Genomic DNA, 16013 nt, shown 5'->3' with positions numbered 1-16013 from the left:
CATGTTTTTAAACACAAATGAAATCCTATACCATGAATTATATCATTGCTGATGTTTTTAATGAATTTTCTAACCATTATGATCTATTTATTGACTATTTATCACCTGTAATATATTTCTTATGACTGTTTTTACTAACAGGCTTTTATTTGTTGTTAGCTATGTTAACCAGGGTTACACAGGGAAAACCCTCTACTGTCAGATAAGCAGGCTACCAGCTGCCACCTTTTCCCCTTGTCACTGTTTATTTACACATTTGGGGGGTTTTTTCTCTTTCTCTCTGGTGTGTGGAGCGCTTAGAACAGTAGGCAAAAAGAGCAATACAGGAGTGAGGAGCTTAACTCCCAAGTGATCGAGTGGGGGGTTGCTGGCCGCATAAATCAGCGAAAGGTGGACAATACACCAGACAGGAACCTGGTTATGTAGGCTGGAGAACTCTCACTCGCCGCAGCGAGGTCCAACTGACACGTAAGCCGGGGAAACGTGGGCAATACGCCAGGGGAACACAGCCCACAACAGCCACTCGAGCACAGCAGCTTCTTATTGCCTTTTGCTTTTTAAGTGACATAGGGGCTAGGGGATAGGCAGTGTGCAGGGAGGCTGCCGAGACAGTGGAGAGCAAACAATTACCAGTTTCATGTCTGCACAGCTGTTTTATACGTAAGCTGTGGGGTGTGGCCGGGCTAGCCGGAGTGTCTTAAACTGATATCAGCTGGTTAAAACTGCGCAGTAATAACAATTTGTGCCAAAGAACATTTGGCACTTTTGTTTAACAGGGCAAGTCATTAAGCATACTTGTACGTGTGTCCCCCCTGTGTCCATCCCCCTTTAATGATACTCTCCGTAAACCAGTGAAGGTTTAGGAAGCGTGATGATGCCCAGTTGGAGATGGGAAATTAGAAGTTCCCATAATCCTCTCCTGTTTGATGAATGCCTGTGATGTTTATATAACCATGGCAAAGATTGCTAAGGCTTTACAGTGACATAGGCTGTATCCCAATTCAGGGTCTGCAGCCTTAAAGTACGCAGCCTCAACGATCCTCAAGGGCCGCGTACTCAAAGACCACTAAGGCCGGAAGTGCGAGGCTTGTGAAATGGGACGGTCTAGCCTCCGTTGCGCTGCCCAGGTTGCCTAGCAACCATGATACTAGCTGGAAACGTGTCATACAGCTTTGTTTGACAGAAATGAAGGAGAACATCTTTTGTTCATTTGTTTCTTTCTTTCTACATGAGCTTTGATCATTCTCTGTAGGATTAAGCTCAGCTATTGAACGGAGTATATTTTAAAGTAAAGGCTTTAAAACCAAGTTAGTACAAACGTCACTAATGTCACATAACTTTGCCGACATGTGGCCAACAGTAATGTTTTAATGGTCTTCGTTATTAAATATTTGCACATAAATAGGTGACATTATATTCAGTACTTACTTAAAGTTTACTCTTCGGCCACCCCTCATCCGCCGTTTTTTTCGGCAAAATTATCCACACCCACCGCCGCGCTATGCATTCTGGGATATGTTGGGCCACGAAGTCTACACTTTTTTTTAAAAAATTTATTTATTTATTTATTTTTTAACTTTATTTAACAAACAATGAGTATACAACATATGAACAGATGAAGTATACAAAACAACAGAGCATTAACACAAAAAGCCAAGGGTAAAAGAAAAAGGTAACAATTATAAGAATACACACAAAAATTCACATACATATATTGTTTTGAGAGCCTTTTTGTTGGTGGAGTCTGATATTGATTGTATGTACATTTCCACATCCTTAAAATAATGACAGAAATATGGTGTTTTGTTAGTAAACTTACATTTATGGATAAAAAATTTAGCTAAAAGTATTAACAAATTTATCATAACAAAACATTTATCATACTTCTTGGGGAACTTAAAGAAACAGAATAAAACATTTTCCCATCGTAAAGAAAACTCCCTTAAAATATGGACAATAACAAACCTGCTAAATTCCTTCCAGAACCTCTGTGTAAAAGAACAGTACCAAAAAAGATGTGTCACAGTTTCTGGATGATCCCCACAGAAAGTACAATTAGTATTAATGTCCCTTTTAAATTTTACCATGTAGTGACTGGCTGCATAACATTTATGTAGAATTTTAAATGAGACTTCTTTCACCTTATTTACAATCAAATATTTATGGGGGACCATCCAGACTGTCTTCCACTTGATATCTGGAACATATCGGTTCCAATAAGATATTATATATGGGAGAGAGACGATATCTTCTTGGAATAAACTGCGTATTCTCTTATTGCTGTTACCAAGTTCCTGTGAAAAGCAGATTTTTCCTATTGGTGACTCAGCTGGATCAGGGAGAGTGACTGAGGTAGATATTGAGCTGTCAGTGTTTTTATATAACATTAAAGTCGCTGAGGGTATGGCACCAAGCACCATTGAGAATTCCTGAACACTGATTGGAAAATTATATAGTGCAATAAAGTCGTAGTAAGTAAGTAGTTGTCCCTCTTTGTTAACCAGCTGAGCCGCCACGAAGTCTACACTGCCACAGCCTTAAAATTCAGGGAAATGAAGGACGCATTTCAGGGCAGCCTTTGAATTGGGACAGCCTTCGGCGCGCCGCTGTGACGTAATCGGCCTTGAAATGCGTACTTTAAGGCTGCAGACCCTGAATTGGGATACAACCATAGTGACATGGACATATATCTTTACACACTAGCCAGGTTGCACTGTGGGTAATACAAATTCTAGATGTGAAATATAAAGATACGAGAGAGTCATAGCAGACTTTCAGGTTTTAATCCAGATGCAAGAAAATTTAATTCAGATTCCACAAAAAGCCAGAGAAGGTGGAGCGAAAAGGTCGGCAGTAAAATTTACTTACATCGTCATATTTACATGGCTTGATCTTTATAAAGACACCAAGAAGTTTTAAAAATATATTTAAAAAATGTTTGTGTGATAATTCAGAAGAAAGCAGTGTGACGCACAGCACATATACACCCACATCCACCTGTACACTGGCTAACACAACATTCACAATGTTAAATGATCTTAGTCTTCCCTCTGTCTGGGTCGTGGTGTTTCTCAGCATCTGTAAGTTATATACACAAAAACCAAAATGGCGACAACAATAGCTGATGCAAAAAGTGAGACAAACAGTTTCTTGGCGGTCGTGTCTTCAGACTTCTTGTCCTGCGCAGTTCTAGCTGATGCTACAAAGTAAATTAGAGTCATTTCAACAGGCGCACTGAATACAGTGTTAACTGTATGTCTGAATAAAACACGCACTCATTCACACACACATGCTTTCTGTTGATGAAAGATACTTACCAGGGAGTAACTGTACCGGATGGGATTTAGCCATACCACAGTCTGACCTGATTTCAACTGTGACATTTTCCTCTTTCTGGACATTTTGGATGGTCAGAGATACATATTTCAGAGGATCCCATTCACGGATGTATTTAATCAAGTTGCTGCTACATGTTATGGCTCCATTTGTGTTCTCCCAGGTATAATTTAGAATTCTACAGTTTGAGCCATCTTTCCAGTTTATTGTACAATATAGTCACACTTTGTCTAACTCCTGCAGTCTTGTTGCAGTTCAGTGACACAGCTGAAAGACAAAACATCAACATATGATATTATTCAATTTGTTACTCTCCCTAATGTTTTTGCAGTGGCCAGTTTAACAGTAATTATTACAAGCAGTATAGACATACCTTGACCTGATGAGACACTGCTTTGTAGTGCATAGAACAGACACAGACATACCCACAGATGGAACATGCTGGAAGCTTCACTGTGTTTGGAAACTAGAGGAAAGAAGAAAAGATATGAGGATCATTCTGAGAGCATCTTTAAAAAAAATGAAGAAACATACTGGTTGGTTTATTGAAACCTAGCGTTTAATTTCAGCAGGGGAAAGTGCAGTGATTTGTGCCAGCGGGTAAGTTGTGCCGCCCCTTGTTTCTAGTGAACCATAGAAGAAATTGGTCATGAGACCGGACATTTTTGATTTTTGAAGATGTAAATCTGAAAGTAGTTGTGATTGTCATTGTGAAGTTCGCATCAAAACCAAATCCTACACCTACATTGGATTGGTTGATGGTGCTGACACTGGTTTTTAAGTTTTTAAGGTGAAGTCGTAATAGGTCTGTAAATTTAAAGCCCATCTTCACTTTCAAGGAAAATGATGACGGAGTCATCCCTAGAGTAGATGTGCATAAAAACAGCCATCCACACCACACAAACTTGGTGATACTGCCAGAAGAGAGCAGTGGGTAGCATCAATGAGTTCAAGTGTTGTTAGGCTGTGTTTAAGAAAACTGACTTTTGATGTGCTCATGTGGCAGAATTGGCTTATGTAAAATTGGCCTTTGAGGTTTTAAAATAAGTTTAAATAAACCTTAGATTATTAATTTTGTGTTAAATTTGTCTAGCTGTTATATAGCATTACAGTTTCTGAGATCAAAGTCTACTGTTTTACTTTCATAATCAATGGCACCCAAGGTATTCTCTCCAAAGGCACAACTTACCCTGCACCAGGGGCAAGTTGTGCCACAAGACCACTTTTTTTTCAGAAAGCTATATTTCTTAAATACTATATGTGTGATTGTTCCCAGGGACGCACGACATCCTGAAATATATTTACATATTTTATTTGGAAGCATTACAGTCATGGTTTTAAGTAAAACATGGCACAACCCACCCCATCGTCCCCTCCTACTGTTTTGTTCATAAATTATAGTCACATCAAGGTTTGAGAAGAAGCTGTTATTAAAACCTGCATTTCAACAAAGAGCTGTCAAAGGACATCAAGGACGAGACTGTAGAGAAAGTGCTGCTCAGATAAAACCTAAATCGAGGAGTATGACCCAAAGAACACCATCGCCACAGTTAAGCATGGTGGAAACATTATGCTATGGGGCTGTTTTTCTGCCAAGGGTAGGGGACGACCTCCAGCATGACAATGACCTAAAACATACCACCAAGGCAACAAAGGAGCGACTAAAGAAGCAGCACATTAAGGTCATGGAGTTGACTAACCAGACCTGAATGCTTGAGGATTTCTCTGGATTTCATTGAACTATTTCATCTTTATGTTTTCTGAGTTTAAAGCTGCTGTGTGTATTGTTTCTACACCTTAACTGTAGTTGTCACAATTGGTGACAAATACTTGTGATATCGTGTGATGTCATGGCAAGATTATACAGAACCATGCCACTACATGCCACGCTGTATTGTACTGTTACTCTTACCAAGCATACGTTTTCTGAGGTAATACAAGCAGTTATAAGGGTGACAAATCTGTCAAGCGGTGAGTGTTGATATGGTGAGTAGTTTAAAAAAGGGAGGTACAGATACATATCAGCAGATCTCTGAGTTTATTGCTTAACAGAAACTAAATGAAAAACCCACAAGACAGATTACAGATGCTATTTCTGTGTCTCTGCTTATCTTCATCTCCAAGTCCTTACTGTACTAAAGACAGTGTTAACTTTGTGAGAATACTTCATGTAGATCATGAACTGTTGTCATGTGTCCATTCACTTACATTTACACACACATTAAAATATAAGTAGGTGTATGAGTTGATGAGGCATGTGCTCAAAGTGATCACATCTGTAATGTTGAACTGGTAAATTGTACAGTGTGTGATAACTGCTGTGTTAACATGCTCATAACAGCAGCAAATGAAAAATGCTATGGGCGGTTCAGATGTATAACAACCTTTCTTGTTCAGCATTGCCCTTTAAGGATGTGGACTGTGATACATGCACAACAAACTAATAGATTAAGATGTCCCATAAATACACAAACACACTCACTGGTTTTATAATTTTGAGTCACTGGGAGTTATGGTTTTCTGTGGCTGACACAGCAAGCCAAAAGAAAAAAAAGAAAAAGAAAATGGAAAAATGATCAAATCCTGAGAAAGTTATGGAATAACTTAAGTCCATATTAAAATCCAACAGGAGTCAATAATGTTCTAAACAGTCAGATCAAAGTAATTCAAATAGGATTTAAATAGGCTGGCTGAAAGGAAAAAGCTTGACGTAATAACCAATTTCACTTTTTAGACTCAACGTTTTGCTTTTGTAAATTTGGATCAGCAGCTCTCAGTTACCCTCACGCATGTCTATCATTTGTTAAAATATGAAGAAGCAGCAGCACGCACCTGTTAGAGAGCTTGTTGCTTTAAGAGCATCTGGGGACAACTCAGAGTAACACCACCGATTATAAATGCCGCTTTTTTTTTTTTTTAACCACACACCAGCGCTGCCGGAGAAACATGGTGCTGATGTTAAACTCTTACAAACTTTTTGAAGATTAAAAACACCCCACAAGTGTTTTTTAGATTATTTTAAGAAATAGTATTCATCTGAATTATGCTACTGATGCTGACTGAAAACAAGGGGGATTTAAAATCAAAGGCACGTTTGGCTTTTTGTTGTGATAATTAACTATGTTAATATCTTTCCTTCTTTGAAGCTTGCAATATTGACTTTTTGACTGAGTGAAAACAGATTTGTTTCCTTGTATAAATCAAAAACATGTCCACCAAATGTGTTTTTCTCCATCCAAGAAAACAATAAATCTCATATTTTGCTTTAATTTGATGCGACTACAGACTGAACAACTTGGCAGGTGTTGGTGAGAAAACGTCAGATGAGCCATTTCCCTTTGACTCAGAGACAACCTGGATCTAAATAATAAGCAATAATAAGTGTGAATATGCATGTTATTTCAACAGTGTCATAACCTTTTTCTTTAAATTGCCAGTTTTAATATTTCTTTTGAAGAAATTCAAAGATTAATCCATTTGTTCGCTTAATGACAGCACAGAAAATCTAAATATTTTCAGCCATCAATCATCAGTGATGCATCTGAGGTGCTCCTAAGGTTCAAATTTTGGTCCCTTCTTGTTCTCTAGTTCTTCTATGTTTCCACTAAGACTATACACATTTCTCCTGTGACCTGTAGTACTCTTTTTCTATCTAGATTATTTGGTGATCAGCCTGGTTTGGAGAGATCAGCATCTTTTGGTTCTCAAAGGACCCAAAAAAAAAAAATATTTTTTTTTTAAAGTTTCCGGAGTGACGTCTCTTTATGTTATGACCAGGTCCCCCGACCAAAACAAAAAACCATCAGCATCAGAATGAGACAAGTCACTTATTTGTGAGAAGCATTTTTCTTTTTGTGCTTTACATAGGACACGAATGTTTGATCTTGTAAAACAATATGCATAACTTAATAAAAATACTAGTTTGTGAAACTGGAGCAGTGATACAAATGAAACCCTCTTGCAGCCTTAAACAGAAGGACTGTCCTTCCTCTGGGACGGATAATCTGAATAATGCATCAGACTTACTGTGACTGATTCAATAAGACACTGTTGCATAGTTATCACTGTGTTAGAGAACACGCAGTCTTTCAGCTAGGAACAGTGGAGATGACTTTAGCATGGAAAACTGCATGATTCATACTGGACAGCTAAGATTCAAACTCATCAAATATACATTCAGCATCCACAGGTTCGGTTCATGAGTTCCAGTTGTGATAAAAGCTTCTGTTTTCTCAAGGGGTTATTGCTCTGTGACTCGACAGGTTCACACTTGCTACAGATGTCACTTATTAGAACAGCTGGCACAGCAGGTGATCTTGTTTTTTGCCAGTTTAAGAACACCTCACTGCATTCACTGATTCACTCGGTATCATTTCTAAGTGTTTGTTTTTCTGCCCCTCACATATCATCAGGCTCGGCACAAAAGAGGCAGCCCCCCCCCCCGTGGTTAAATGGAAGAATGATCTTTTGAGACGTCAGTCACTGGTCCGTCATTCTGCGTCATCCACAGTTTTTTAGAATATGTGATGGTCCAGGCAGAAGCACAATCGAATAGCTGTCCATTCATGTCTTTAAAGGAAGACGTTCCCTTTCTTCTCACCACTGCATGTGTGGGGGCTGTGCGTGGCCGTGACTCTTATCTCTGTACTCTGTGTGCAGCAACTTTCTGGCCTGTGACGAGTCCTGACCCTCCAGCCAGTCCTGATAGAGGGTGTGCAGGGTAGGGTTGAATTCTGGGAGCCGGACTGGAAGGCTGCTGTAGATCTCCTCCATCTGGTTGACCAAGGCTTTGTCCAGCCGGCCTGCACCTCCCTCACTCTCAGCCTGACCGCGGCCGCTCAAGCACCCTGAAGGGAAACATAGGAGGAATGTTAAGGGTCATAAATCTTAAAGAGCTGGCAGCAGCATGTCTGAGCTCATGGGCCGTGATGGGCGTTACCTCCGGGGCAGGACAGCACCTCCACCAGCTGATAAGGCACACGTCCCTTTCTCATACGGTGAACCAGAGTCTGGATGTTCCTGAAACCATAGACAGCAGCAAACTGCAGAAGTGTTTCACCATCCCGCTCTAGTGTCACTTCCTGGAAGTCCCGATTCCTGTAAAGTCACCAGCAAAGGGATTATACACAGATAATCAAAGAAAAGTGATCTTTAACTGATCCATCCACTGCCGTGTTTTAAACACCCACATCACACTGCTAAGCTGATTAAACTGGTTTTTCACCTTTACACAGACAAAGTAGCAGCTCTTAAGTACAGGCTGACACAGCAATGTGGGGAGTGTAGGATCACAGGGTCAGTCTTAGTTCAAAGTTAGCTCACAGTGAAGTTGGTGTGACAACAAATTTTGTATTGCTCATTGTTAATAATTGAATTGAAAGGAAATTAAAAGCAGCAGATGTGCATAAAGTTGACAATGAAGAAGGAAAAAAAACACTTTCCGTGCATCTGTTGATGCGCCAAACGTACAAACAACCACAGTAATGTCATAATTTCACATTAACAGATGGACAAATGGATTAAAACCCTAACACCATCTCCAGAATGACACAACCGTGAGGTATTAGAACACAACTATGCCGACTGGGCCGTCTCTCACCTGAGGGTCTTATATGTGATCTCCTGGACGTCCACACCAAAGAGTTCTTTAGCAGCGTGTTTGAACACGTGTTCCAGGAAACCTTCAGAGCCTCTGCCGTCATGTCTCACCAGCGCCACGTCTCCACCGTCTCCCAGCCTACAGTCACAGTCAAAGCTGCATTGACACAGGCTCAGAGGTTGTATCCAGTCACGTAAACATTACACATCAAAGTACAATTTATTAACACTCCAACTACATAGCACTGACGTCATCGTTTACATTATATTAAAACAATGCTCTCAGCTACTCACACTTGGTCCAGTGGAACTGAGTCCAGCTCCTCCACCGACACCTTCCTCTGCTCCATCAGGTAATAAATCTGCCCTGGAACATGAAACATGACTCTTACTTTGACAGTGCTCTCTTTCATTATCCACTACAACACTCACTGGCCACTTTATTAGCTACACCTGTTTAAAGGCTTATGTACAGATGGACAAGACGACCTGCTGAAGTTCAACGTGAGCATCTGAATATGGGAGAAAGGTTCTTTAAGTAATTTAACCGCATTTTTGTTGATCTGAGTATTTCAGAAACTGCAGATTAAAGTTTTTCCACCCAACCATCTCTAGGTTTTAAAAGCTGGATAGTGTAGTGGTAAGACTACACACTTCTGGAGTGGTGGTCGCAAGTTCAGTTCCCACCTGGTATCCAGTAAGGGTCCTGTCACGGCACGGCTATGTCTGCAGCCTGTTCGCAGTTCAGGACACAAGCATTTCACTGCATGTTCACTATATGTTGAACTGTGTATGTGACAAATAAAATTTGTATTTGTAAAAAAGAAAACAATGGCTTGTTCATGTGAGAGGAAAATGAACGGAATATTATGAGCTGACAAGAAGGCAACAGTAACTCAAATATGTCATTTTCTGCTGTGACATTCAGCTGGTTTGGCATAAACAACATGCTGCCCAGTATGAACTATTGCTGTTACTGGTGATATTTTCTTGGCACACTTTGGACTGCAGCTGAGCACTGTTTAAAAACCACAGTACAGTTGCTCATCATATCCATGCCTTTATGACCAGTGTACCCATCATCTGATGGCTGTTTCCAGCAGGATAATGCACACAGTTGCACTGATGTCAAACTGGTTTCTTGAACATAACAATGAGTTCACTGTACTCAAATGACCTCCAACAGTCATCAGATCTTAATCCAGCAGAGCACCTGATGATGTGGTACATCATAGATGTGCAGCAGCTGTGTATCATACTAGTATGAACTGAAACCTCAGAGGAATGCCTCCAGCACTTTGTTGAATCTGTCCATCTATGCCACTAAGGCTTTTCTGAAGGTAAGTGGGGTTCAACCAAGTATTAGCATGGTATACCTAATAAAGTGGCCAGTGAGTGTACATTTTACAATGATACATGCAGTGATACTCTGGTTGAAACAAAGAAAGTGAAGAAGAGGAAACATGGTTGGTTGGTTGGTTGGTACATGCAGGTGCATCAAATGAGTGCGAGTGCAGATTTCTTTTTTAGCCACAGCTGCAGCTCTCCCACAGTTGCTCACTCTGACATGCTCTGTCATACTGGGGTCAGCTGCTCTTAATCTTAAATGGATCTAGAGACAAATGGCTGAATCTCAAGAAAACAAAAGAAACCAGATCAGCATCCTGCTGGCATAATTACAGTGATTATATTCGAGTATCCATTATGACCTTTCTGAAGAACATTATAGCTGTTTAAAGCAACTCTTGGAGGAAACCTTTTAAGGATATCAAGTAATTCAGCCTTTCCACTGCACAAACAATCCTCAGGTTTCAGATACACCTCTAGACAGTAAATGTGTTCTGCTGAAACCAGAGAGAGGGGTCTAACAAACTCTAATATGGTTGCAAATATGGTCTTTTTAATAATCTTACCTGAGGTAAGTACGCAGTCTACATCCCTGGTCTCCAGCATACTGTTGTAGAACTCTTCTCTGACAGCTTCTAGCTTTTTATCAAAGCAGGGAGCCACCACCACATGGTAGAGTTTCTCTGGACTCAACTTCTGCTAGTACAGAAAACACAACAAAGACATAATAAGAGAGATTCTCTCTCATAAAATACAGAACTCAGTCTGACATTAGCCTTGGATTGTTCAGGTTTGAGACAGTACAAACACTGACTCAGATGGAACGTGTGGTTTGGGACGACGTGACTACATTAGGTGATCAAATACTGAACATTTAGAACAGCCTTTTGGCTCACAGTGATTTTTACACGTTTGGTAAATTTACCTCTTTAATTTTACATTATTTTAAACTTTGGCTACATTTTTAAACATCATTTTAAAAAAACAACCCACAACAGTTATTTTGAAGGATTTTAAGTATTCTTTTTAGTATAATTTAAAATGACAGTTATCATTAAAAAGAATTAAAAAAAAAAAATCGTAATGGCATAGATCCACTCTGTATGTGTTCTCACTGCACCTGAGAGTGGTGTAATCTGATACCCTTGGCACTACTATTGGCTGGATGCCACACACCCACTGCCCAAAGGTTAAAGCCCAGGAACATGTTGAACACAGCAAAATAACAAGAAAATGTAGCAATGGAGACAAGTGCCAGGGTCATCTGCCTGCATTGTTATGGCTTATTTTAGTGGGTCGCAAGTCATTTAAAAGGATGATCTTTGTATGTATAAATGAATTTATATCTGGTTGTATTTACAAGTGCTACTGGCACTACTGAATATGCCAACAAAACATCCCAGCTAGCAATCATGAATAACTACGCATGTTCTTTTTAACCTTCTGCTTTTTCCTCAATGACAGTTTAATAAAAGAGCTTTAATGCAAGGTGTTACACATTTGTCGGGCTTCATTTCTGTTGCAGGATATTTTGGCTGAGCTGCTGTTAAGATTTTAGGAGCGGTTCATTAACATTAGTTCATTTGATGCATTCTTTTTCTGCATTTTGTGACAGCTTAAATTAGAGGTAATTTAACACAGGGCCTCAGAAGTGGTGAAACTTGTTTTGGTAAAGCACTTCCTGAACTACAACAAGTCCTAGAACCACATGTTGGGTGAGCAAAGTTCCCGGTCTTAACCTATTAGAGACTTTTCTAATAGAAAAAAGATTTAGAGCAGCATGAAGACCTTTTAGCCAATCAATGTTAGCCATCAGTCCCCATCAGGCTGATCACCTCTTACCTCCATTATATTTAACTCTTACGCCTATACAACAGATTAGTTTTCATTTATTTACCCTTCCTTATTTGTCGACAGACACTTAAACAAGTGGTAGAAAGACCTCCAATTACCCTGAGACCTTTGACTGTGAGTTGTCACAGTGGATCAATGCTTACCTGCTGTTTAGAGAAGTAGTCTTTGACCAGACACCCCATGATCTGTTGGGGAGACCTGGCTGTGCAGATATGAGGAGTGACCAGGCTGCCCAGAACACGCTCTGAATAGCGGATCCACCCTGTAAACACACAATGTTAAAATAACCATTAGCCTACTGTGCACGCGTGGCTCAGGGGGTTGGGAATCGCATCTGTAACCGGAAGGTCGCCAGTTCGATCCCTGGGCTCTCTGTCCTGGTCGTTGTGTCCTTGGGCAAGACACTTTACCCTACCACCTACTGGTGTTGGCCAGAGGGGCCGATGGCGCGATATGGCAGCCTCACTTCTGTCAGTCTGCCCCAGGGCAGTCTGAGGCTACAACTGTAGCTGCCTCCACCAGTGTATGAATGTGAGAGTGAATGAATAGTGGCATTGTAAAGCGCTTTGGGTGCCTTGAAAAGCGCTATATAAATCCAATCCATTATTATTATTATTATGAATTGAAGTTTTTTATTTTAGAAACACACACCAAGAGATAGGAGGAAAAAAAATCCACATAGTCCAATACATTTCTTTCATGATGATAAGCCGGCTTGCTATTTAATTACTGGTCGTTCCTCACCTGGAGGCGAGCAAAGCCCTCCTCCATGGCCAGTGTTAGACCCCACAGGATGAATACCTGGGTGTCTGCATGCACGTGTATAGCTGCAATTAAAGACCAAAAAAGTTCTAGCGTCCTATCTCTGATAAAGGGAGTGGTGCAGGAAGAGCTTCCTATCTTTCCCCAGCAGCTCTCTGCTATCTGCACCTCTAAAACCCCAGGTTCAGCACACGCACAAAAATTCACTCAAGAAAGAGCCCGGGGACTTGCAGAACAAAGAAATCTTAAAACTGAGGCAAACACCAGCACAGATGATAATCACACTGCCAAACCAGTACAACGGGGTGGGGGTTTGAAAAAAAGAGGAGAAGAAGAAGCAGCAGTAAAGAGTGGGGGGAGTATGAGGAAGGCAAAGAAGAGAGGACGGTTTACCTGGACAGGAGGAGGTGAACATGGGCAGGGCGTGGGAATCATGGTGCCTCCTGCGATATCGCTGAATAAACTCCTTTTGACTCTCTAGGATGCTGAAGCCAGCTGCCAGAGTGGTGTCAAACACATATTGCACTCCTGCAGGGAAAACCCAGAGTGACGAAGCAGAATGCACACAACAAACACGGAAATGTTGAACATGTATGATAAATACCAGGGCGTACGGGTAATCCGTGGACACCTGCTTGCAGAAAGGTAAACTTAAGTCTGTTTAGCAGAAAAGTGGGAAGTACGGCCAAAAAAAAAAAAAAAAAAAAAAGTAGCTTGTTTTAAAATAACAAAACAAGCTAACAACAGAAAGAAACAAAAAGGAGAGAGTAGGAAACTTATGGTAAAGTCTACTTCGTATTTCATAAAAGAAAAAAACTCAAATCACCGATGTGCTTGAGGAAGCCGCAGAGCTTGTGGGCCGCTTCAGCGATGTCCACACCGAACTTGACAGCAAAGAAAGGCAGAGACTGCGGACACACCGACGCCACCAGCACCTTGTGCTTCGACGCATCACACTTCTGACAGGGACAGAGGAAGGTGTTGTTTAGCAAGCGCAACAAGGCAGCGCAGAAACACTCCCTGGTTTCAGAGGAAGTGTACCTTATTCAGCGCCAGAACTCGCTCCACTTCCTCCAGACCCTGCTGAGAAATCTTCAAGGTGTCCTCGTCTGACAGACAGCCGTCACAGGACAGGCATGCGCTCAACAAAAGCTGGGAGCCTTCATTCCCCTGAAAAAATTAGATTTTTTTCACCCCGATAACCTTTGAAGTGGGCTACGTTTCATCTTCCTGTACTGGTTATTACCTGCCTTAAGCCTACTATCTGCTAAAAGCATCTTAATCTGAATCATGCTGAAATAAAGAACTGTAACTTTTTAGACTTTATCCTCCCTGTGAACTTCAAACAGTCTGAAAGGATGCATGAAATGCACATGCATGAAAACTGCTTAACATGGGAACATGATGAGGACTGATTCATGTAGAGCAATTAATGACTAGAGTGCACTGGGTAAGCAGATACTACCTGCCCATTGACTTCTTCGCTTTCCTGGTTTGAGTTGGCCCCATCTTCGCTTTGCTCCTTATTGCACTGTGTGTAGAAAGATCGATAAACTCAGCTCAGAACTGAGAGCAAGAAAGAGGCAGTCAACCAACCCATTTATGAGACAGCGTAGTGCTACAGAGCCATCATCATACCTGTTTGGTGCAGTTCTCGCACTTCTCCTTGCGCTTGGCTATGTTGACCTCTGACATTTTCTTCAGCAGTTATATCTTTAAATTAAGAGAGACACACAGAGATTAACATCCCAGCTCCACACAGCCTAAAGTTTCCTGTAATGAAGGCAGAGGCGACTACTCTTTGCTGTTTAATTAACTCCACCTTCCACTGACTGCTTCCAGCGTCCTATCACAGGCGGGCGTTTTTATCATAAACAAAACAGCTTTATAATGGTGGGAAACTGAGTGCAAGCACAAGCTAGTCTTCTGTCATTACATCCCAAATTGCTCGGGTTAATTATATAAACAGAGTCAACAGAAACCGCCACGAAGTCCATTACGTCAGATTGCGTGCGCGTGAGGGGAAGCGCGAGAAGTATGGGCTGGAAGCTACCGTGCTATTAAAACCTATAGAGAGTTAGCTTGTTGTATAGAAACAGTCTTACTTTCATATGATACAAAAATACCTTTTAAAAAATCTAGTTTGGGGTGAATATATTTATATCTTTAAATAAGAATAGCCAAATCCTTAAGCATGCCTCACGTTAACAAGCTACCTGGTATGTTAGTTTTGCTGCCCTTAAATATACCACTTGAAAACACGCTATTTCGGTCCAGGCCTTTTTTGGGGTTTCTACATTAATTCCTGTGTGGGACCGAAGCGTGTATGCTGGTTTAACGGCACGGCAGACGCAGTGTTAACGCTGCAAGGTCGAATTTTAAGGTAACTCACCGGACGGTTTATTTCACTGCTCTTTCGGACAAAGACATGGGGAAAAAATGTAGAAGAGCAGCCAGTGTTAAAGAAGACTACATACAGGTGAACTCGACAGTTACTCAGCACCCTTCGTTTTCCGGTCAACTCGTCTGTGGACGGCGTCACCGCCACTGTTGGCCGCCAGGCTTGAACCTCTGCGGTTATTTCATAATACTCTAACTGCCGCTTACAAAAGCGACGAGACTCCTCTAGTGTCCAAGCCAGTCGTCCGACTCCATTGTGTACCCCGGCGACCTCTGAGCGCATGCGCAAACTGTGTACGAGTTGCTCCGGAAGCTCGTGTGTAGAAAGACGTCTTCTTACCTCACGTCACACTAAATTCAAATGTGATAGAAACAGCTTTGATAAAAACTCAGTTTAGGTATTTCTGAAAAGAAAACCTGTGTGGTTGTTATCGAGTTATGAACGCCTTTTCAAATTGTTACTATGTTTGAAACATTTAAGTACACAATCATATATACTACTTGCTTGCTTATGGTAGGCGTATGCAGGCAAATGTAATGTTTAAATGTAAAATTTAAAGTAAAAAAACCTTCCTTTCTTTCTTTCTTACTTACTTTTTTCTTTCTTAAGCTTTTATTTTGAAGGCGTGATGAAGTAAAGCTCGCCCTGTTCCTGGAAGGAAGTGTTTCCCCTATGGGACTGTTTTGTTGCAATAATATGAATAGAACTTCCTTAT

General features: G+C 40.9%; 1 protein-coding gene across 3 annotated transcripts; it reads right to left on the bottom strand.

Moving 5' to 3' along the window:
* Positions 1 to 5410: 5410 nt before the first annotated feature.
* Positions 5411 to 15575, bottom strand: narf (nuclear prelamin A recognition factor). 3 transcript variants are annotated; one of them, XM_085360425.1, is made up of 12 exons: positions 15290 to 15575; positions 14536 to 14610; positions 14363 to 14428; positions 13939 to 14067; positions 13724 to 13856; positions 13291 to 13425; positions 12279 to 12397; positions 10848 to 10977; positions 9229 to 9301; positions 8936 to 9073; positions 8276 to 8433; positions 5411 to 8183 (listed from the first exon to the last, which is right to left on the bottom strand). In XM_085360425.1, exons 2-12 carry the CDS (start codon positions 14590 to 14592, stop codon positions 7933 to 7935), a joined length of 1389 nt encoding a protein of 462 aa, XP_085216551.1. In that variant the 5' UTR covers positions 14593 to 14610; positions 15290 to 15575; the 3' UTR covers positions 5411 to 7932. The 3 variants fall into 3 exon arrangements, with proteins under 3 accessions (XP_085216551.1, XP_085216553.1, XP_085216552.1); XM_085360427.1 differs by having other exon boundaries at positions 15505 to 15575; XM_085360426.1 differs by lacking the exon at positions 15290 to 15575 and adding an exon at positions 14720 to 14787.
* Positions 15576 to 16013: the final 438 nt, after the last annotated feature.

Source organism: Diplotaxodon limnothrissa, linkage group LG8 (genome assembly GCF_057381915.1).
Source record: "Diplotaxodon limnothrissa isolate DT_005_m linkage group LG8, D_limnothrissa_male_GT1.1, whole genome shotgun sequence".
NCBI lineage: Eukaryota > Metazoa > Chordata > Actinopteri > Cichliformes > Cichlidae > Diplotaxodon > Diplotaxodon limnothrissa.
This window is presented reverse-complemented; position numbering and strand designations above follow the sequence as displayed.